The 22,336-nt window shown below is 41.6% G+C and overlaps 1 protein-coding gene across 1 annotated transcript in view; it reads left to right on the top strand.

Moving 5' to 3' along the window:
* The first annotated feature begins 4,074 nt into the window (after nucleotides 1–4,074).
* SBNO1 (strawberry notch homolog 1) overlaps nucleotides 4,075–22,336 on the top strand; it is a 37,548-nt gene continuing 19,286 nt past the window's right edge. Inside the window, exons 1-14 of the mRNA XM_082204072.1 lie at nucleotides 4,075–4,248; nucleotides 8,028–8,155; nucleotides 9,534–9,638; nucleotides 10,744–11,053; nucleotides 12,577–12,677; nucleotides 13,975–14,071; nucleotides 15,078–15,238; nucleotides 15,364–15,497; nucleotides 15,604–15,694; nucleotides 17,505–17,666; nucleotides 18,388–18,523; nucleotides 18,609–18,714; nucleotides 20,177–20,330; nucleotides 22,051–22,233. Of these exons, the coding sequence (XP_082060198.1) occupies nucleotides 8,030–8,155; nucleotides 9,534–9,638; nucleotides 10,744–11,053; nucleotides 12,577–12,677; nucleotides 13,975–14,071; nucleotides 15,078–15,238; nucleotides 15,364–15,497; nucleotides 15,604–15,694; nucleotides 17,505–17,666; nucleotides 18,388–18,523; nucleotides 18,609–18,714; nucleotides 20,177–20,330; nucleotides 22,051–22,233 (1,866 nt within the window). The 5' untranslated portion in view covers nucleotides 4,075–4,248; nucleotides 8,028–8,029. The remainder of the gene's footprint in view (nucleotides 4,249–8,027; nucleotides 8,156–9,533; nucleotides 9,639–10,743; nucleotides 11,054–12,576; nucleotides 12,678–13,974; nucleotides 14,072–15,077; nucleotides 15,239–15,363; nucleotides 15,498–15,603; nucleotides 15,695–17,504; nucleotides 17,667–18,387; nucleotides 18,524–18,608; nucleotides 18,715–20,176; nucleotides 20,331–22,050; nucleotides 22,234–22,336) is intronic.

Consider the following 22,336-nt stretch of genomic DNA (forward strand, 5'->3'; position numbering starts at 1 on the left):
CCCCCCACTCAAATCGGTTTACAAAAAGATTAAATAATAACACTGAGAAAAAATTACAACCTATTTTAAAATATGCAAAGGTTAAAATACTGAAACATCTTAAAATTACCCTACCCTTCCCTCATTTTCCCTCCTACAATCTATATGTTCTCATACTGTATCAGGAATACTCTATAAAGGAGAGGGTATTAGAACGTCTGGATTGAGGGAGAGGAAAGTGTGGGAAAGCAGTGATATGGGACTTGTGTATGGGACAACATATTATAGACAAGAAAGAATCAATGGAGGTACAGGGAGCTTTCTACCCACATTAATCAGCAGTATGGGTAAGCCCTAAGTGAATGTCTCTTTTGCCTGACTCCTGTTGGTGAATCTTGGAACTCGAGTAAAACACAATGCAGACCCCACTGCCTTCTCCCAATATGCAGTGCATAACTACTAAACCACCAATGAGTTTTACTTCTGAGGAGACATGCAACTATGGCGCTGCTGAAGTTGTGAGTATTCTTCACAAGTGAGATTATTCTTTAATAGCTATTATTTATTATTTAATAGTTGCTTTTTATATAAAAAGTCTCAAAGTGTCTCAACATAAAATACAAGTTAGAATCATAGAATTGTAGAGTTGGAATGTACCATGAAGGCCAATTCGTTAAAACAATTCAACTAATATTTAAATAAACACAAAACACCTAAAATGTGCATCCTGTAACATAATGGTGTAAACTGGAGTGGAGGTTAGGCTGTATGATGCCTGCATCCCTTCTAATTCCTGAATCCAGCAAGGGTTAAAATCCACTGGAAGATTCCACTGTTGAATTAGCCAGGGAAAGGTCATAGTCATCATCTAAGTATGGAAGTGGATTTCTGCCAAAGGACAAATGGGTGGGGGTGCTCCCTCACCTGGCTCCTGTAAGAAAGACAAAACCAGAGTCCTGTGAGAGAGAGAGCTGGGCTAGAAGCAGGCAGAAGCCAGAGTGTGAGGGCCAGGGCTTTTTTTTGCAGCTGGAACTTGCATGAACTCAGTTCCAGCACCTTTCAGGTAGGGACCATTGCCATTCTAAGAGACTGAGGGAGGTCTTAATGGTGAGTTCCAGCACCATATTTTCAAGAAAAATAGTGGTGAGAGCCATGTGTGAGTTCTACTTGAATCCAAGCCTGAGAGAAGCAATACATTTATATATATATATATTGCTTCTCCCAACGTATGTATATGCATAGGTTCCCTTTTTTTGTGGGAAATTCCCTTATTCCAGCACCGTTTCCAACTGCTTCCTGCTGCTATCCCAAATTGTTAGATATCTTGTAGACTGTCCCCGGGACAGGTGAGGTTGCTGATCCCTTATTTTCAAATCTGAAAGCTGACAGCTATATATGTATGTGTGTATGTAAGTATATGTATGTATGTTGTTGTTGGTATCCGTCTGTCTCAGGAGAATCATAAAGACAGAGTCTCCCCTGTGTTGTAAACAAAAAATGCCCTTTTCCCTTATGGGGTATCCAAGAGCCCATATAGAGTCCTTACATAGGTTCCCTATTGGTAGGAGAGAATAACAGAGGCCAATCAGAGAATATTGAGAAGCAAAGTAGCTATTAAGCTTGATCTTTATTGATCTATTACAACAGGGTGCTCCCCTCACCCGCAGGAGAGAGGAGGGACCCAGAAAAATGGTATGCAAGGCCTTATAAAGACTTTTGAAATTCCCATCCTGTAGATCAGGACCACCCCCAGAAACATCATACATACATCACAGAAGGGGTGTAACCTAAGACCACCCCTCAGATACATCACACCTACATCACAGAAAAGGCAGTCTAAAACAGAATTTTGAATATTGGTTTTCTCCTGTTGTTATCTCCTATCTGGCATGTTACTTAATTGGATTGCCTGGGAAGCCTGGCCGTTCTTTTGTAGTGATAAATACTTACCGGTAGTTCCTGGGCCAGGTCACAGACTCACACCCTATTCAAACACAGACATACCCTTAAGACAGGAATTTGTGAAGGAAAAGACAATGGGGACGCTTTTCCAGTTTGACCTTGCAGAGAAAACATTTGCTCAGTTTAGGAATCAAAATGGTTCCAGGTTGGCCTTCCTGTGCTGATCTATGTACAGTGGTGCCCCGCAAGACGAATGCCTTGCAAGACGGAAAACCCGCTAGACGAAAGGGTTTTCCATTTTTGAGCTGCTTCGCAAGACGAATTTCCCTATGGGCTTGCTTTGCAAGACGAAAACGTCTTGTGAGTGTTCCGATTTTTCCCCGCTTTCCCCTTTTTCTAAGCCGCCAAGCTGCTAATAGCCTTTTAGCCGCTAAGCCTTTAATAGCCGCTAAACCACTAATAGCGCTAAGCCGCTAATAGGGTTTCTTCGCAAGACGAAAAAACCGCTAGACGAAGAGACTTGCGGAACGGATTATTTTCGTTTTGCGAGGCACCACTGTATGTGCTTGGTTAGTACACTTATGAACATTATCATATATCTAAGACAATAAAATTCCTATCACACTGTGAGTGAATAAAAAGATGCCTAAAATATTGAAGAATGCTCTACACCACAGAAAATGAAAACACTGAGAACTGGCAACAGGAAGATTTATTTCAGAAATGGAAAACGACTTCCAGATCCAGTCTTAACCTTTTTTTCCATAGCAGTCAGTGCATTTAAAACACATGGCTTTCCCCCAAGGATCCTGGGAACTGTAGTTTGTTAAGGGTGGTGGAAATTGAAACTCTTAGGAAACTACACCTCCCAGGATTCTTTGGAAGAAGCCATTGTGCTACGGATGTGACCAAAGTCCCATTTGACGGGGATCTGCTGTTTCTGCCCCTTGTGCGATGATGAGACTCCAACAGAATCAGACAAGATTCTAAATAAAAACACCAGGAAATTTTTTACACAGCTTTCCCCATGAGACCTTTATTGGGGCGTTTTGCGCAGTGCAACACCTGCGTTCATAGTATAGTCACAGTATACGTGGTAATAATAAGATGCTCTGTAAATAGGTGCCAGACAAAAACATTCCTCTATGCCAACGGCCTTTGACCCATCTACGGACAGCCTTTTAAATGGTTTTGTGCATGGGTGGAGTCACTGTTTTTTGTTATGTATTTTTGTATTTCTATACTAAATACCGTAGTGGTAATAAGAAATAGCGTGTACATTTTCTCTGAAATGGGACCATTGAAAGATTAAAGGAACCAAATTCGACTTTGAGAGGTGGAGAAGCAGAGCAACTGGGCTTCAGCTTTTACGCCGCGCTGGCTCCAGAAGACGAGGACGTGCAGCTACATTTAGGGAATGGGGCCAAACGCGACACGCGTTGCTGCGGATACTTCCCAGGCGAAAGGGAGACCCGCGTGCGCGCCTGCGCGGTGCCTTATCTGGGCCCCCGGACCTTCTCCTCATGGCTCTCTCGGGAGGCACGACTCTCTCCCGTCAGACCACACGAGTAACAAACTCTCGCGATGCGGCCGGACGTGTGACCTCTTACTCTTGCGTGAGCACGCACAGCGCCGCCATCTTGGGAAGCAGCATCACGTGACTCCCAACGGTCGTCTCCTCGACCTCCTCCTTTTTGCCCCTCCCAACGGGGAAAAAAACCGGGCCTAGGCCAGCGCTTGAGCCTGAGGCGGCAGCTTGCGGGTTACTCCAGCGAACTACGAGCCGGCATCGGGATTCACGGAGGGGGTTCGCATTTTAGAAACCTCCCCCCGCCGCGCCTCCCCCTCCCCTTCGCATTCCTCTGAAGTGAGGGAAGAGCGTGAGGAAACGGCGGGCCACGTGACCGAGGGACGCGGCGAAGGATCGTCCGGGCAGCCCGCCACGTGATGCGAGGCAAAGCGGCGAAGGAGCTTGTGGTGACGACGCCGAGGAGAGCAAGGAGCACGCGTGCGCACTGGCGTTTCCCTGGGCGCGAGGGGCGAGGGAGACGGGAGGGGCGGCGGAGTCCGGGCGATGGTCACGTGGCTGCGCAGTGGCGTCGCGCGTCTCCGGGCAGAAGAAGGCGGCGGCCGCGGCGGCAGCAGCAGCTCCAGCAGCCGAGCCGTCCTGCTGAGGTCACGTGGCGCAGCGTCACCCGCCGCCGCGAGCCTTTCCCTCGCCGCGCGCCGCCGCGCCGCCCCTCCCTCCCCCTGCCCTCTCTGCGCGAGGGGAGGGCAGGCGGGCGCGCAAAGATGGCGGCGGCGAGTTAGAAAGCGGCTGAGGCGTCGAGGAGGGAGAGCAGCTCGGCGGAAGGAATCCCGGCCAGAGTGAGTCCCTCCTGCCCCGACCCTTCTGGGGTGTTTTTGGTTTTCATTCGTCGGTGGGGGGGGGGGTCCCTCCGCTGCCGCCCCGCGTTATCTCTCTCTGTCTCTCGTAGCTTTGCTGTATTGAAGGAAGAAGCGCCCCCCCCCGCTCTCCTTCCCCACACGCAGCTTCTCTCAGGTGTTGCTCTCGGGTCCCCTCCCTCAGTGCTGCGCAGGGGAACGTTTTCTGCCGCCTCTTCCCTCCCCTCCGCGCACCCCAGACGGGCTTAAGAACAACAACACAGCGCAGAGCCCTGAAGTTCTCCGTTGCAATGCGGGGAGGGGGCTCTTTCTTCCCCCAGCCCTTCAGCTTGAGAAGAAGCATAACTGGCCCCATATAACAGACATAAAAGAGGAGGAATTTGCTTTAAAGCCACCTCTGTGAAGAAAGTAACTGAGTTGGTGTGTCGTCTCCTTCGCACACTCGCCCCCCCCCCCAAAAAAAAATTATTACGGGTTTTCCTTTCAATTTGTCTATGGTGCAAGGGGTTGTCCCCCTCCTTCCCCGTTAGGAATGGGGTTTTCTACTTTCTTTGGGGTTTATGCCAGGATACCAAGCTGTTTTACTGTTGGAAAAGCCTTGCAGCTCCCTGTGCGGCTTAGCTTGGTGCCCTCGAGTTACTGTTTGACTGCAGTTCCCATCATGCTTCATCATTGGCTATGCCAGCTTGTACTGATACGTATTGTAGTCTAGTGAAATATGGAGGACAGCACATGGGCTACCACTGACCTAGTGTCTTCGTCAGGGCAGGGTCTTGTTTCCACCTTGATTGAACTAATCATCTAGCACCCCCTGCTTCCACATAGGCTGGGCAGAGAAGAAAGATGGTGAGGACTGAGTATGTAACAGGTAATCCCCTATATGTATAGCACTGTAATTGTATATGGTCCATTAAAAAGAAATCTAATCATTTCTAAACCAAGGCCCTTGCACACACCTTGCTTAAATCTAAATGTTAATATCAGTGGATACATCAAGATTAGAGATAGTAAAGAAGCATGGTCTTTCAACTCCAGTGTTTTGAAATAGCAGCTGGCTGTTCTGGCTTGCTCTATAATGTATATAAACATACTCTTTCACAGGCTCTTTCAACTGATGAGAGGTCAGAACAAACTCCACTGCAGTTTGCCAGTGGCAATAGCATGCTTGCAGATGGAGTCTTTTTCAGCAAGCTGGGATTTATGCTTCTTTCTTTTGTTTGTGAAAGAAGTTACAACTTCAGCTTATAGCCCTTTGTCAAAGGATGCCTTGAGCTACCTAGTTGAGGTGTGTAAGTTCTAAAGAGAATTGCCTGCATTTAAAACGTGGGGACAGCTGTAGTTTGTTCTGCCTGCCTGACTAAGCAGAAATCATTTTCATTCCTGGATGTTTCTAGTTCTCTTTCCTTATCTCAGCAAGCAGACTTTCATCTTTCAGTGAAATGTAAAAGTCTGCTACTAAGAGGGGGTATTCTAGTTGATCAATCAATACCATGTGTATAACAATTACACAGGTGGAGCTAACCTAACCTGGAAGTTTATGTCCTGCACATGTGGTTTATGTGGAAGGCTAAGATCTGGTGATCCATATAGGAACTTTTTTGCAGCATTCCTGTGGAATCAACATTGTTTGGAAAACATTAATTTGTGAAATAGATCCAAAGTCTGTTTAACCCGGAGCCAGGGAACCTGTGGCCTTCCAGAAGTTGCTGAATTGCAACTCATACCATCCCTGACCATTAACCCTGCTGGTTTAACTTTGTGAACATAATTCTCAGAGTTTGATAGGGGAAAACAACCTACCTGGATCTGTTTTGTGAACATGAGTATATTTTCTTGCTCCAAAGACAGAAAACTTTCTGCTTGAAATAAATGGTATTGAAAGCTGTTGTATTCAACTTAAAATCCTGATAAATGACCGTGGTAATTTCCACAGGCTTTTTTGAGATTCTCTTTTAATAATGAATATATTTTATCTGTGACCTAGTTTCATATTATTATTTATTAAATGTGTTAATCATTTGTTACCCAAAATGTCTGCAAGTGACGTACATTTCAAAACATATACACAATACATTGTACTGTAGGCAAGGGGGAAATGTTTCATGCAACATATAAAAACTCCACCCCAGTAACAGCTACAGGAAGCTTTGGTTGTAAACCAAACTCAAATGAATTTATCAAAGGCCTGGGTAAATTGTCTCTTAGACTGGGGCTGAAAAGATGTCAGTGAAGGTGCCAAGCAGGCCTCCTAAAGAGAGCATTCCACAGATGTGGAACCACTATTGAGAAGGCCGCCTCCCTTTGCCACCACCACCTTCCAAGCCTCCCTCAGAGGAGGGACCTGGAGAAGGGCCTCACATAATGTTCTAAGGGTCCAGGTGTGTTCATTTCTGGAATGCCTTTCCCAATAATATTGGGCTCCTGAACCATAAGGAGTATTAAAAGTCAAAACCAGCACTTTGAATTGGGCTCAGAAGCATACAGGCAACCAATTTAATGTGAACAGAATTGGTGTTCTCTTCTGTTCATCTTAAACCTGTGAGGCTGCAGTAACTGAAGCTTCCAAACTGTTTTCAAAGGCCCCATCCATCAGTTGGAGGGCAAAGTGTTGTACTTTATTACAACCACTATAATCCACCTTAAAAATGATTCAGGTGGAAGGCTTCATATATATATATATATGAGAGAGAGAGAGAGAAATTGTCACAACTTAGCACAGCTCTTGATGTAGCTGCACACAACTTCAGAGACCAATTCAGTTCATTCAAAACTCAAGGGAGAATAACCTTAATAGTAAATGTGTTTTAGTATTGCTTTTTGGTAGTTCACTTTGTGCTCTTCATTACTGGAAACTAATGGTATCACCTTCCTTGTTACGGGAAGGGTTAATCTAATGCAAACAGTTGTAGTAAATGAAAGAGAAATTGTGTCTCTGCGTTTTAAGTTAACAGTATTGAATATGGTCAGAGTATAGCAACCATACATGCTGAGCAGACTTTACAGAAAAGTAGAACCAAGTGATAATGTCCATATTAAAGACCCAAAGCAAAAAAAATAAAAGTATTGGGGGTGATACTTTATAATTTGGCCGACTTATCCAGGTGGCTGTGGCCAACATGTGATACCCCTTTCTTATGTGACACAGGCACTCCTGGAAGTGAGTAGAAGCTTATGTGTGGCATAGGCATGCCTGCACTCCTTCCTACTATTATGCGCAGAAGACAAGATCCCTGGCCATTGGCAATTCTTGCTAGGGCTGATAAGAGTTGTAGTTAAGCAACATATGAGGGCTAAGGGTTCCCTACCTCTGACCTAATACCTCAGACTTTAGGTGAAATTGTCAAAACAGTTGCCCATCACTGGCTTGGTGAAACAAGGCGTGCAGTCCTCTTAACTATGAACTGTTGTCAGAATCCCTCTATATTCTAACTTTAGTTCCACTGCTCTGACCAAATCTTCCAATGCTCTGATTTTAAACATGTTTATTAGAAGCAAATCCCAGTGACATTATGGTGGTTCTTTGGAACAATAGAAGTGTGACCTAACCTAATAGTCTTTACCTAACAGGAACAATAGTTCTTCACCTAATGCCGTGAAGATTTAAATGCTTTATGAATAATTTTATAATTTTCTAGTATTTGTAAGAGTTGTCTGAGAACTTCATAGGTGCTGTAGTTGTGCTTGTGGAAAGTGTGCAGAAGGATTGTCTTCTTGAGTTCTTGCCACTTAAACCACCTAATTGTAAATTTGCTTTGTTTCAGAGATGGTGGAACCAGGACAAGATCTGTTGCTTGCTGCTTTGAGTGAGAGTGGAATCAGCCCAAATGACCTGTTTGATATTGAGTCTACAGATATGGGTCTTGCAACCCCAGCTCCAGCTGTTCAGCAGGTTGATAAACCCAAAACACTTAAATTGCTTACTGTAATAACCTTTTGAGCTGCCTTTTCATTCAAGTACAATGCTGATACTGGGTAATTGAAAAGGGAAAATAATGATATTTTAAAAGTTATCTATTCTACACTAAAACAAAATGATAGCTTGGATATGAAGCAACATGGCTGTAGAATAAGTGTGCCTAACCAGTTTGGGTGCAAGCATTGTATCCTAGCCTCTTGTACATTAAATATGCCCAGTTCCAAGTCAATAATGTGCTTTAGTGTTGTGGCTAGAGATAGGGTGATAAAATCTAGGAAATAAACTTTTCGGGTTATGTGCTGCTCCTAGTGGTAGAAAGTTTGGGAAAGTTTCTCCTGTGACATTGTAACATTTTGTATTTCTGCCTGTGGTGCTGCTTACGTCTTGCAAAATTTTAAGCATTTAATAATATCAGATCCATCACCTGGTCAGTCTTGTCTTTCAATTGCAATAACCTAGCCTCATTTAAGCATTTCGATTCATGCCATTGAAGTCATATGGAGAGAGACTGCTTTCCCACTCTTGCTACTGTGCCCTGTGCTGCCCTCCTCTTGATACTGAGGAGGAGATGTGTGTAGGCTAATGGTGTACGCTATAGCATTGTTTCCCTGGGGCCCCCCAGGTTATTTCAAGGAGGCCATGGGTAAATGGGGGGCCATGACACAAACAGAAGAAAATAGAAAACAAGTAGGGTGAACAGAGAAGTGACCATGCTTCCCAATGGATGAATCGCCACACGTACCCTATGGCAGCATTGCTCCCACTTCTGCACTCCACTACTGTTTGCACCAAGCTGTCCAGTAGGACAGAAGGGCCACAGGAAGGAAACAATATCGGAAGTGAGCCATGGTTGGAAAAAGGTTGAGAAACACTGAGCTACAGCACTGCACTTGCATGGAGAATGCAGGGTGAGCGTGCAGGGCACCACTGTCACTCCATAGAGAAACTATATAATCACTATATAAAAATATGTGTTGTCATCTAGAAATTGCATGAGGTCACAGTTGTCAGTGTTTTTTATTTTTCAGTAGTAAGTGCAAGAGTATCTTGTGTGGAATATCTGCATGCCTGTTGTGAACACATATTGCATGTCTGCGCATACAGTATCTTCTTTGGGATATATCTAAGAATAAAAGCTCTCCAACTGTCATTTGGTACTAACCCATTCACTCAGGTTTCAGAGCAGTTTCATTGCTGGTTGAGAGACCAACTGCCTTTGGCTTCCTCTTGACTGTAGACTGTATTAAATAGATAAATAAAAAGGCAAAGCAAGTGAGATGCTTGTCTTACTTGAATGTTGTTTCCAAGATATGTTACACAATGTGATTTTATTATCTCTGTCTTTCTTTAGTCAGCCCCAGTTAGTGCCTTAGAACTGGGCATGGAGACTGAAACATCACTTGCTGTTAAACCAGAACCACAGACTGCATCTTCTCCAGCTGTACTGAACATCAGGGTAAGAGAAGTAAAGCCTTAATTACCGTATTTTAGAAAATGGGGGGAGATGTATCCGTGTTTAAGATGCCCCCAAACTTTTGACATTATTTTTAAGGGGGAAAACCTAGTCTTATACACGAAAAAATACGGTAAATGTGTGAGTTGGAAATTTGCCTCTGATGGAATTGATTACATGAAGAAAGAAAAATGAGTAAGCACAAACTTCCTGCAGATACCTTGTATCACAGAATGGCTTGAGCTATGAAGAAACAGTTTTTTCTATGGGAAAGGTGTTAAACTACAGTGTATAATTCAGTGTTCACTGTCTTGCATATCATGCTGATTCATGTATGTATTGTATGGTTAGGGCCAAATCTACCGTGGGGAGACAGTTGAGTATATTTGGAACCCTTAGTATTGTACAGTATATGGTGCTTCTTAAGACTTGTTGTACTAAACAGGTCCCAAACTGCCCACACCATCAACATTGTATAATGCACTGTTCTTGAGCTGTGAATGAAAGCCCCATCCACTCAGAACAAAAACATTGGATGCCACCCACTATTAAAATGACAGCTCAACAAAAAAACTAAATAGTAATTTGGGGGCGGGAATCCAGGAAAATGTCTTTTAAAAATTACTTAACTTTTACCTAGGTTAGGAAACTTGCATAGGGTAAGTTGTGTTGAGAACTTTTCTGATGCCCCAGAGTTAACTTAGCATGTGTTTTTAAAAACAAAAAACAAAGCTTTATAAGTACCCCATCTTAATTCCCTCCCCACCATTAATTTTTTTTTTTCATTCTTGCTGCATTGTTGGCCAACTCCTGCCTGCAGAGTATATATCTACCCATTTCCTCCATTCATTGCTTTCATTATATTAATTATTGCAAGCACTGCTTTTTATTATATTATAACCAAATTTCTAAAAAAGATAAGATTTTATACAAACACTTCTGGCTCGCCCAGCTCAAGCAAACAAATGAGACCCTGCTGTGGAGTCTGAAATTGAAACTGGAACTATTCAGTTTTACGTTTTTGCTTTCACTTGCAGGCCAAGACTAAATAAGAGTTTTCAGTTGGGTTTTCCAGCAAACGGTAATGATCTTTCTGTTCTTTCTGTAGCAACCACCATCAACTACAACCTTTGTGCTGAATCAAATAAACCAACTTCCTACTCTGGGAACTACCATAGTAATGACAAAAACAACCCCAGTCACCACCACCAGGCCGACGATCACTGTAGCAAAAATTATACAGACCAGCACCACTACCAGGCCGTCAGTTGCAGCGCCAGCAGTTCGGAATGCCCTGACGTCCACAACTCCCAAGGACCAGATCCAGCTAAAAGATCTGCTAAAAAACAACAGTCTTAATGAGCTGATGAAGCTGAAGCCACCTCCCAACATTGCTCAGCCGGTTGCGACAGCTGCAAGTAAGTGGCTTAAGAAGCTGACTGTATGGAGTATTAGTTTTGGGGGGACTTGAACAGAATAATCTAGCATGCTCATTGCAGACTCCTTAGCCATTTGTCTTTATACTAGATCACCTTTCCTCAGCTTGGTGCTTTCCACAAGTTTTGGACTACAGCAACCATCTTCTCTTATCATTGGCCACATTGATAATAGTTCATAGTTTAAAACATTTAGAGCAGGCTTCCTCAACCTCAGCCCTCCAGATGTTTTTGGCCTACATCTCCCATGATCTCTAGCTACAGGACCAGTGGTCAGGGATGATGGAAATTGTAGTCTCAAAACATCTGGAGGGGCCAAGGTTGAGGAAGCCTGATTCAGAGGGTACCAGATTGGAGAAGGCTATGTTAGATATTTGGTATTTAGCCTGATTTTTTTTCTACAGCATCTTACAACAAAATGGTGTGCAAGCATAAACTGGACAGGCTAACTATGTTAATGTGACTCTTCTAAATAGATAGTAAACTTTGTAGCATGTGATACTGTAGGCCAATCTCTGCCAGGTCTCTGATGACCTTTACAGGCAGCACTGCTGATAGAACTTGTAGTCCAAAATGTCTGGAGGGCACCAAGTTAGTGAAGGCCGATGTAGGTGAATTGCTGGGCATGGTGTGCATTAAAAGCTAACCTGTGTCATGAAGTTTACATTTGAGTACCTTTACAAACAGGACTCTTGTTTAGAACATACTTGCTCTGTTTCATTTTCTCTAAATGCAGACTGTGATGGAAAGCAAACTCTTGCAGAAAGATAAAGACTCCTCGGGGGGGGGGTATTTCTGTGAATGAATAGACTCTTCTTAGGTGGCATAGAAACACATGAATGTTTTCTTGGTTAAAAAGCATTTACACTGTTACCTGTCGTGAAAATAGAGTTGCATTTTAGCCTTGTGTTCTGACTCATAAAGATGTGGTGAAATTGTTTTCTTGAAGTACACTCTGTCCAGGGGCCATGGATGTGACACATGGAAAATAAATAATTTCTGCAAGTCTTTGAACATAACATACACATCCCAGAATCATATCAAGTTATTAGTACTATTGCCATATTATTGATTTGGATGAAGAGAGAGAGAGAGAGACTGCTAAATTATGTGTTCATCTAAATAATCTAAAAATTATTTAGACCCCAAAATGTTGACTTTCTTCCAGAAATAATTGTAGTTTCTACAATGGTGGTAAATGCCACCAAATCAGGTAAGATAAACTTTGGTTTCACTGCTAAAACTGGGAATTGGGCTTCCTCTCTTTAACCCACCCTTCAAGGTGATCCAGATGTAAGTTTGATTTAACGGTGGCACCTGTACTGGTTAACAACCTGTTTAGCGTTGCTGTGGCAGAACCTGTTGAGAAACATTTGCCTTTTTGTTTGTTTAAAATTCGCAGAAATTTACATGCTCTGACTCAGCATCCAACTATAGAGGAGATTTGATTGCATTCTAGAAAATTTAATTTGTTATATATTAACTTGGAAATTTTCTCTTTGTAGCTGATATAAGCAATGGTACTGTAAAAAAGGAGGCATCTACTAAAGAGGTAGCAAGAATATGGATAAATGACATGAAAATGAGAAGCTTTTCTCCTACAATGGTAGGTGCAACTTCCTCAGCAGCGAGGTATACATTGCTTTCTAACGGAACACTGCTCCTGAAAAATTTAGTTCTCTGCACCCAAAAGCCAAATATAGAAGCTACTGAAGGAGTGCCTGCTCCTTTAACAAATAAGTCTACTCCTTAAGATCTACTGAGGTCTTGCTCTGCTTATCCAGAGATTAGGGAAAGCCATTCTCTTGTGGTACTGTGACTTGGGAATTCCTGACCCAGCTATATTCACAGGTGCCTACAGCTGCCAAGATTTAGGTTTCTTTTTAAAAAATAAATACCCCACCCCCAAATTGTTTCTGGTTTCTATTGGACCCTTATGATGATGATGGTGATGATGATGATTATGGAAACAACAATAACAATAATAAATATATTTAACCATCCATTTATGGCATGCTCTAAAAATATTTCCAAGCCAATCCCAATTTAATATTGGGATTGGGAATACATACAGTGTTTGTCTCATTTAGTTCATAAAAAGAAACAAATGAAATAAAGAGGTTTCTTTAAAGTATTGATAATCCACAAAGTTCACGTCCCGCTTTCTTTTCTTACCTTTCCAATGTTTGGAAAGCTTGCCGGAAAAGAACTTTAAAGCCTTAAATTTATGCATCCAGTATTAGTTCAAATTACAATGTTAATTCGATTCATCCACTGGAATGCTTATTTATTCTTCTCTTAGTCCCTGCAGATTTTATTCCATGCAGATCAATAGCTGCTTGCAGGGGGGCCCTCTTTCCCTCCCGGGTGTGGATCCAATTGATATATTCTTATTAAATGTTGTTGTTTTTTTAAATGACTATGTCCAAATTGGCCCGGATTCCTTTTACTTTTTAGAGAAGTTGCTGCTTTTTAGAGAAGTCACTGCTTTAATGGCAAAATGCTTTAATGAAACATTTTGTTGTGAGGTCTTGATCGTGCCGTGTGTCTGTGCTCAATGTCAGAGCTCCCATGGCTCCCTCCAGAGCTTTGGGGGCTACTAGAGAGCGTTCCTGACACCACTGGAGCCTTCAGAACCCAAATTTTCCTTTTGGGCTTTTTGGAGAAGGTGCTTTGCCAGTGCTCCCTTCCCGCCTCCTCGCAGCAGTCGGGTTGCTCAGGATGAGCAAACCCCATTGTCAACCATAGCCTGCAGCACACTGGAAGTCTGGCATAGCACTTTTAAAAGATAAACATTATTCTCTGTTGGTGTAGCAGAGTCTTTTGGCTCCATCTTGCTGATTAGTCTTTAGCGTTGCTGTTTCTGTATCAACACAATTTACAAATATTCATCTTTGCTGCAGAAAGTTCCAGTAGCAAAAGAGGAAGAAGAGCCTGAAGAAGAAGATGAAGAAGAAATGGGTCATGCAGAGACGTATGCAGAGTACATGCCCATAAAATGTATGTTATTCAACTGTATAGGTTATTCAACTGTTAAAAATTATTAAACTACAGTACATAGGTATACCAATATCTTTCTTGTAAGTAGATAATTGTTGTAGTGTGTATTTGTATATCTCCTACCTCTTTTCATTTGAAGACTAGGTCTCAACAGATCTCTAGATTCATTCAGCCTTCATTGGCATAATTTCGACAATAAAATCATAAGGGGGGGGGAACCATCCATAAAAGATGTCACTGTGAACATCTGCCTTCTTCACTCTCCACAGATCTCTAGATGTTTTCCATCCTAGTGTTGCGGGGGCTAGAATGATGTAATAAAACATACTGGATAATTACACAAATGGAAGTATGTGCTGCCCAAGGGGAAATGCAGGAATTTAGGAGAGGGAATTCCTTGCATAGGCAGAATTGCCTTTGTGTTTATCCAAGGCTCCTTTTAGGATATCACTTCAATTGATTATTTCTTCAGGGCATTTTTGCCTCTTGGTTGAGTAAGCAATCAGCAGATGTTTGTTTCATGCGTTGAGTACATTTATGTCCTGCATCTTCCATCATGGAGCTGAAGGTGACATACATGGGATCTCCCATCCAGGCATTCTACCAACTCAGACCTCATTAGCTTCAACAAGGTGGCTTTATCATGTGGTCTAAGGCAGTGTGGTTGCTTTGCATGCATCTAATTTTTTTGTGGAGCATCTTTAGTCCCTTGCATTTCTTCAGGAGATGGGACTAGGCCTGTACCATCACATGTAAATCTTGCAAACAAGGCTGTATATAAATCATGAGTCACACTGAGATAGAACTCTAGTTTCTGCCTTTTACTTCGTAAACCCTCCGAATTCCTGATGGCTTTGTAGATTAAGAGCCTTGTATTTAGAGCAGTTCTTAGCTTTAGTTTTGTAAAGAGCAAATGTTTGAATTAGAGTCACTAAAAAATTTATCTTGCTGAAGTAACCTCTGATAGGATGTTGCCTATAATATTTGTATTATATTCTACAAACAGTAAAAATTGGTCTGCGTCATCCTGATCCAGTGGTAGAAACCAGCTCTCTCTCCAGTGTTACCCCTCCAGAAGTTTGGTATAAGTCTTCAATTCCTGAAGAGAGTATTGATAGTGGCTGGCTGTCAGCATTGCAGCTTGAAGCTGTTACATATGCAGCACAGGTATGTCATGGTTTCATGTTTACTCAAAACGAACCAAGTTCCCGTTCAGCTACAGAAGGAGTGGGGTTGGTGCGTAACTTCTGCTGTGCTGAATCTTTTATCTTCCTTTTTTTAACATTCTGCAGCAACATGAAACATTCCTACCCAATGGAGACAGAGCTGGTTTCTTGATAGGTGATGGTGCAGGTGTAGGAAAAGGAAGGACCATCGCTGGAATAATATATGAGAACTACCTCTTGGGTAGAAAAAGGGCAGTATGGTAAGTAGAGATCACGTAAATTGGGGGGGGGGGAATGCTATGTAAGCAAGATCCTTAACTTTTTTTTTTTGCCTGTATCTTCACAGTTGTGTTTGCTCTCCCCTAGGTTTAGTGTTTCAAATGATTTGAAATATGATGCAGAAAGAGATCTGAGAGATATTGGAGCAAAAAACATTTTGGTTCATTCATTAAACAAGGTGCGGATTTTTTTACTATGTACAGTTGAAGCAAAGTATTAGGTATGCTTGTGTGAGATGCACATTATGTGAATGCTGTATATCTTAGACATGCTAAAATCTGCTGTTCATGGTTTTGTTGCCTTCCTGCCTAAGTTGCAATACTAGCACACAGTTGCTTAGAATGCCGCTATTCCAGTACAGTACTGTATTATAAAATCAAGATGTTGGCGTGGTGTTAGAGCACTGCTACAGGCTTGATGAGCACTTCAGGATTGGGGTGGGGGGGGGTGTCCAGTTACTAAAACACATGACAATTGCTTGAGCTTTCTTGAGTTTATTTGGGTAGTAATTTGCTTCTGAACTCTTCCACTGAAATTTGTAGTTCTCAACAAATTTAGTTGTGGGAAATGCTTCTGTAGTCCTTTGCTTTACAGCGTTGGATATCCTGCTAGACTTCTTAATTAATTAATATGATTAGTTTTACGAATCATCATTTACATGAGTCTCCATGTCTTAACTATCTCTTAGACATTCATAGATTTAACAAATCTGTTAAACTTGCAAGATTATAGTAACAAATGAGTTATTGGCAACTAGATGTTATATATACAGTGGGAGAGAGTCTTATTGATCTGGGTGGAAGCGCTGCATAACATTTTAACAAGTTCTTGGAAAGAACTGCATTTGTGCAGGTTTCTAATTGGGAATGGACAGATCTATTTCTAGTCCACTTCTGTTTTGCATGTGTTCACTCATAAATCCACTCTGTTCTGCATCTATTGTGAATTTTCTTAACCACACTACAGTACAGTGATACCTCTGGTTGCGAATGGGATCCGTTCAGGAGCCCCATTCGTAACATGAGCAAAATGCAACCCGCGTGTGCATGGGTCGTGATTTGCCGCTTCTGCGCATGCGTGTGATGTCATTTTGAGCATCTGCGTGAGCGGCGAAACCCGGAAGTAACCCGTTCTGTTTCTTCCGGATCGTGGCAGAACATATCCTGAAAGAACGTAACCTGAACCTAACGTAACAAGAAGTATGACTGTACTCTTTTCTTATGCCTTTTCTTATAAAATAAGCATTTTGGAACATGTTTGGGCCAAGAACTTTGTCACAAAATGTGAACAAGTGCAAAAACTGAAGGATAACTGTTATGATCTGTGTATTGGTCTGAGAAGTACAAATCAAGTCAGCTCATTAAAAAATGTGAGCTAAACAAAATCCTGCAGTATCCCTATTTCTAATAAAGAGCAAAGGTGTACTGAATGTGCCATACCAGTGCCACTATTCACACTGAATAAAGAAGTCTAATGCTCTTTGCAGGGTTGAATATTTGCGCTTCTTCCCTTACTATAGTGTACTGAATTCTGGGAGTTAGCCCACCTTTTTGCTGTCCTTTCCTTAGGAAATGCATTTTCCAGGGTTGTACAGTTACAGTCAAAAAGGGTATTGTAACTTGTGACCATAGATTTCAGGCAAAAAACATTTCTCCATGTGTCTTGGTATTAGAACTATTTCAGCAGAAACAAAAAGTGGCACAGGCACAAACTTGCCAAGATTAGGAACGTTTCTCATTTGAACTTTAGCTTTAAAAATAGAGAAAATGTGTATGAGCTTTGTAGGAGAAAGTATAGGTATTAAGATCACTGTGTTGCACTTAACAGTGTTGCTTGTATTGGGTATGTGCATCCTGTTGCAACCTTACAATAATTATATTGATGGAAATTGAATGTTGGATGTACAAGTTTGTAAATGAAGTTTAAGGAACTAATAGTTGTGCCAGTTGCAGGGTGTCTTTTATACTAATATGGTATTTTTATTTTAGTTCAAATATGGAAAAATTTCTTCAAAACACAACGGGAGTGTGAAGAAAGGTGTCATATTTGCCACCTATTCCTCTCTTATTGGAGAAAGTCAGTCTGGGGGTAAATATAAAACGAGGCTCAAACAACTTCTTCACTGGTGCGGAGATGACTTTGATGGAGTTGTATCTTTTCAGTGTTCTAACTTGGTACAATAACAGACTCTTCCCATAGCTCTTTAAACCTGTGCATGCACTCACTTTCTTAAGCATGTGTGACTTGCTGATTTTAAATTATTGGACTCTTAGTCACTTGGGAAAGACATGTGTCAAGTGTAGAAGTGTTTCCAAGCAGTCAAACCTTTGTATTTATAATTAAATACAAGACATGGATGTCTAGTTAATTAATAAAAAGCTGAACTGATCTTTAAGCTGCAGTATTTGATTGACTTTTTAGCTCTTAGTTGATTGTCCAGATGGAGCACCTTTTCTTACTTGCAAAAACTATTGTTAATAAAAGTACAGTACTTCTAAAAACTGTATATGTTAAACATTGTTTTGAGGTGTTCCTCATTCTCTTCCAAATAGAAGGAAAGTTCTTATAAGGTGTCCACTGAAACACATGCATATATATGTCATACCAAAGCAACCAATATGCACATTTGATTGACTAAAACTTGTATGATTAATCGACTGCTGTTGCAACCCTATCCAGTTTATCTGGGAGAAGGTCCAACTGAACATAGTGGGGCTCATTTGCAAGGAGAAGTGCTTGGGATTGTGCTGCATTATTTATTTATAATTGGGTAACATTATGACCAATCTTTCTGTTTCACTGGAAGTCAAAACTTTCTTGGGAGTAAGATTATTTTTATTATTAATGTCTATTCCTTAACAATATGTTCAGATAGTATTTGATGAATGTCACAAGGCTAAAAATCTTTGTCCTGTTGGGTCATCAAAACCAACTAAGACAGGTTTGGCGGTTCTGGAGCTGCAGAATAAACTTCCAAAAGCCAGAGTTGTCTATGCTAGTGCCACAGGTATGTACTCTGTTTTAAATGTGGTGTTGTTTTGTTACTTAGGTTGGTGGAAAGATATGAAATTTAATCTAGATATTTTTTTCAGGTGCATCTGAGCCACGCAATATGGCATATATGAACCGCCTTGGGATATGGGGTGAAGGAACTCCATTTAGGGAGTTCAGTGACTTTATTCAGGCTGTTGAAAGAAGGTAAGTTGTTGACTCCATATGTCAACTCTTGTTGTTTAATATGCAGGCTATAACTATGTGGTAGAGCTCAAGGTTTATATGAAGAAGATCCAGCATGAAAATGGTTATCCTCAGTAAGATGGCTCGTGGGAATGGTCTGACTCTATAAGACAGTTTCATATGAGGTGTTATTTGTTATCAAGTTGCACATGGCTCTTGAAGATTTCCCTGTTTTAGGGGGACAACTCGGCTTGAATTTGAAGGCAACATTATTTGCCAGAGGATGTAAGAACAAACATTTAATTCCTAGGCAGAGGAGGGAGGATTATTTCATGTGACTCAGAAATGAAACTGATACTATACTAAATCTGGGGAGCTGCATGAAACAAAATGGAGACTTGCTGTAGGAAAATCTGAATTTCTTTCTAGTGAAATATAGTGAATTGCCTTATTCAAAATGCATGCTTGTAAGTAGAATACCTAAATGTGAAGACTATTCAGTTCAGTGCCAAACTTCCTAGAGATGCAAAAGCAGTTGTGGGAGGATCTTGTGTGTAGAGGTCTCTGTCAATGATGGCAAATAAAGGACCCATTTCTACCTTCAAAAGCAGATACTGCATTGCATTGTGTCACTTGGAGGTTTTATTTTTTATAAAAGTATGCGACCATACTAAAATATCGCTGTGGTATAAGAATCAGACATAAAACACCAATATAAATGGTCCAAAACAATTATTAAAGTGACTAGTCAAGAGAGTTTTAACTAGCTGCACAGGCCTGTTGGCATGAAAAAATCTTCAAGAGGTGCCTCAGTCAAAAGTTGAGGGTGCTTGCTGCATCTGCTGGAGGAGTGTTACACAGCACGGGGCTGGTGACATTAAACTGCAATACAAGTCTCTCTTACTGTATACTGAAATCAGATGGCTCCAGAAGGCCATATTATCTAGTCCTTCAGTCACAGAGCAGGGTCATTTGCTCACCTGGACCTTGCTTTCTCCCCTCCAATAAAAGAACAATCCAAGCCATAGGGTGCCACACTCAAGCTGGATGCAAATGCAGGAAGGGATCCTGCTGAGCTGAGAACTCACATACTGCAAACATTTCTCCACTCAGTTGACATTAGCTGTTAAGGCACAGGAAGGGGGTGAGAATGCCTTCTGGTTCCTCCGTTGTATGTTCCCAGGAGACTTTCTTATTTGAGGCAAAGTCCATGTCGTCCATTGATGTAAATAATAGAAAGCTTGACAGATTCTCCCTTCTCATGTCTATAGTGTGTTTTTAAAATACGGTGCTTGCAAGTCAGTCTGGTGGTGGTGTCATTTTGTGATAGTGCTTGAAGATATTTGTTCCATTGAAAAACCATATTTAATCAGGCTTTAATACAACATTAGCTTTCCCTAATAAATCCAAGGATTCTCTATTTTAAAATAATTTCCATCTTCTCAATTACCTTGATGGTTCCTTTCTGTTTGTTTGTTTTCAGAGGTGTAGGTGCCATGGAAATTGTTGCTATGGATATGAAGCTACGAGGAATGTATATAGCAAGGCAGCTGAGCTTTTCGGGTGTAACCTTCAAAATTGATGAGGTTCAGCTTTCACATCACTATGTTAAAATGTATAATAAATCTGTAAAAATGGTAAGTGTGTTTAAATACAGCATTTTACATGTTAAACTAGGCACTGTACCTTTTGAATTGTAGTTGAACACACAGACCCTAATCCAGACTGGTGTAGGGTGGCTGACCGGGTGGGTCCAAGGTGTGGTAAATGAATATTTGCAGGATGGGGAAGTAACTGCCACTCTTAAAGATGCAGTAGTGTGCATGCTCCTCGGTTGACGGGGGTGGTGGGGGGAGAGTGAACCCAGCAGTTTGTGAAAGCTATTGCCCAGTTGCACATGTTGGGGAAGGTGCTCAAGAGGGTGATGACCATCTAGATGTTCTTGAAGGAAACAGATTATCTGGACCCATTCCAGTTGGGCTTCAGGCTCTGATGGAGGGCGGAAGGGGAAGGTGCTACCCTGTTTCTCCTCTTTGATCTCTCAGCAGCTCCTAATACCAACAACCCATGGTATTTTGCTAGATTGGCTGTGGAGGTTGGCAGTTGGCAGTACAGTGGTTCTGCTCTTACCTAAAGGGTTGTATTAAGGTTTGTGGTGGCGGCCCTCCACATATGTTGAAGCATATGATGCAGTAACCTGAGAAAGATCCTTCTTGGTGCTGATGCTCCAGTTGGGGAACTTCTTCCATCTGACACATTACTGATAAGTTTTCATTATCAACTGAAGACATTACTGTTTGTTGGGTATTTGAAGCCTGTTAATTTAATGTTGTCTGTTAAGACTAATACCACTTGGTTCTTTAAGTGGTGTGTTTAAAATTTATTTATTCTACACGTAAGATTGATATTACAATAATAATATTTTAAATAATTCAAATTAGTCATGAGTAACTTACCCCTTGATTTCAGTGCTACTTGTAAATTCTCTGGACTGAGACATGCATGTACTATGGAAATAAAAATATTTCCTTGAAAAGTTGGTTTTCATGCTCTTATTGGTGAAGGCTTAGAAAGAAGTTAGGAGAACATGTTTTTAAATGTTTCAAATAAGTTACTTTATTATTTTATCACTGATGTGTTTCCCATCCTTTGAAAATGCGTTTTTTTTACTGGACCTCTCAATGCATATTTGTAAAGCCTGTAAGAGGTGGCTGTCACTTGTCCTGACTTTTAAATATTCAGGTGTGTGTCTTGTACATCATAATGTAACTGCAGTCTTCAGAGTCAGATTAAAAGCACTAATGATAAAATTATTGATATGAACAAAGTTACAGCGATCATTCTATAGTGCAGAAGTTGACAGGGAACCCTGGGACTCCTCAGTGAGAAGATCAGTGCAGTGAGTGAGTTTCCCTGAAGGACAGAATACTCATTGTTGCTAGTCGTCTTTGGCAGTGTTTTATCATGGGGTATATTCTTGTGTGGGAATGGAGAATCTGTGGCTCTCCAGATGTTGTTGGATTTCTAACTCCCGCCAGCGCCAGCCGGCATGGACAGTTATTAGAGAAGATCAAAGTTGTAGTCCAACATCTGGAGGGCACCAGGTTCCGTCTCTCATTTTAGGGTGTATTCAACTCATAGAAGGCAACACTGAGGTCCAGTAGTTATTGGCAGCACTCTTTCTGAATTGACTAAGCACCTTAGAACGATACATCCTTGATTCCCTGAAGGTAGCAAGTTAGAAAAGAACTGCGATAAACTGAAACATTCTTGGACAAATCATCTCAGGTTAATCTGTTACACTGTAAAAGTTCATCATATTTACTTATAGAAAAATTTCTGGTGTTCCTTTTTCAGTGGGTAAGTGCCAGGGAGAAGTTCCAGCAAGCAGCCGACCTCATTGATGCTGAGCAGCGGATGAAGAAGTCTATGTGGGGCCAGTTCTGGTCTGCCCACCAGAGATTCTTCAAATACCTCTGCATAGCTTCCAAAGTGAAAAGGGTGGTACAGCTGGCACGAGAAGAAATAAAGAATGGCAAAGTAAGTTTCAGGTTGGCTTTGACTCTAGAATGTTTTCAAAACATGGCTTCATTTTCTCAGGGGAATGTCAGAGTGACCGGATGTGGGGGCGATGAGGGGGTTG

The sequence above is a fragment of the Podarcis vaucheri genome (assembly GCF_965113315.1).
Source record: "Podarcis vaucheri genome assembly, chromosome: 16".
Taxonomy (NCBI): Eukaryota; Metazoa; Chordata; class Lepidosauria; order Squamata; family Lacertidae; genus Podarcis; species Podarcis vaucheri.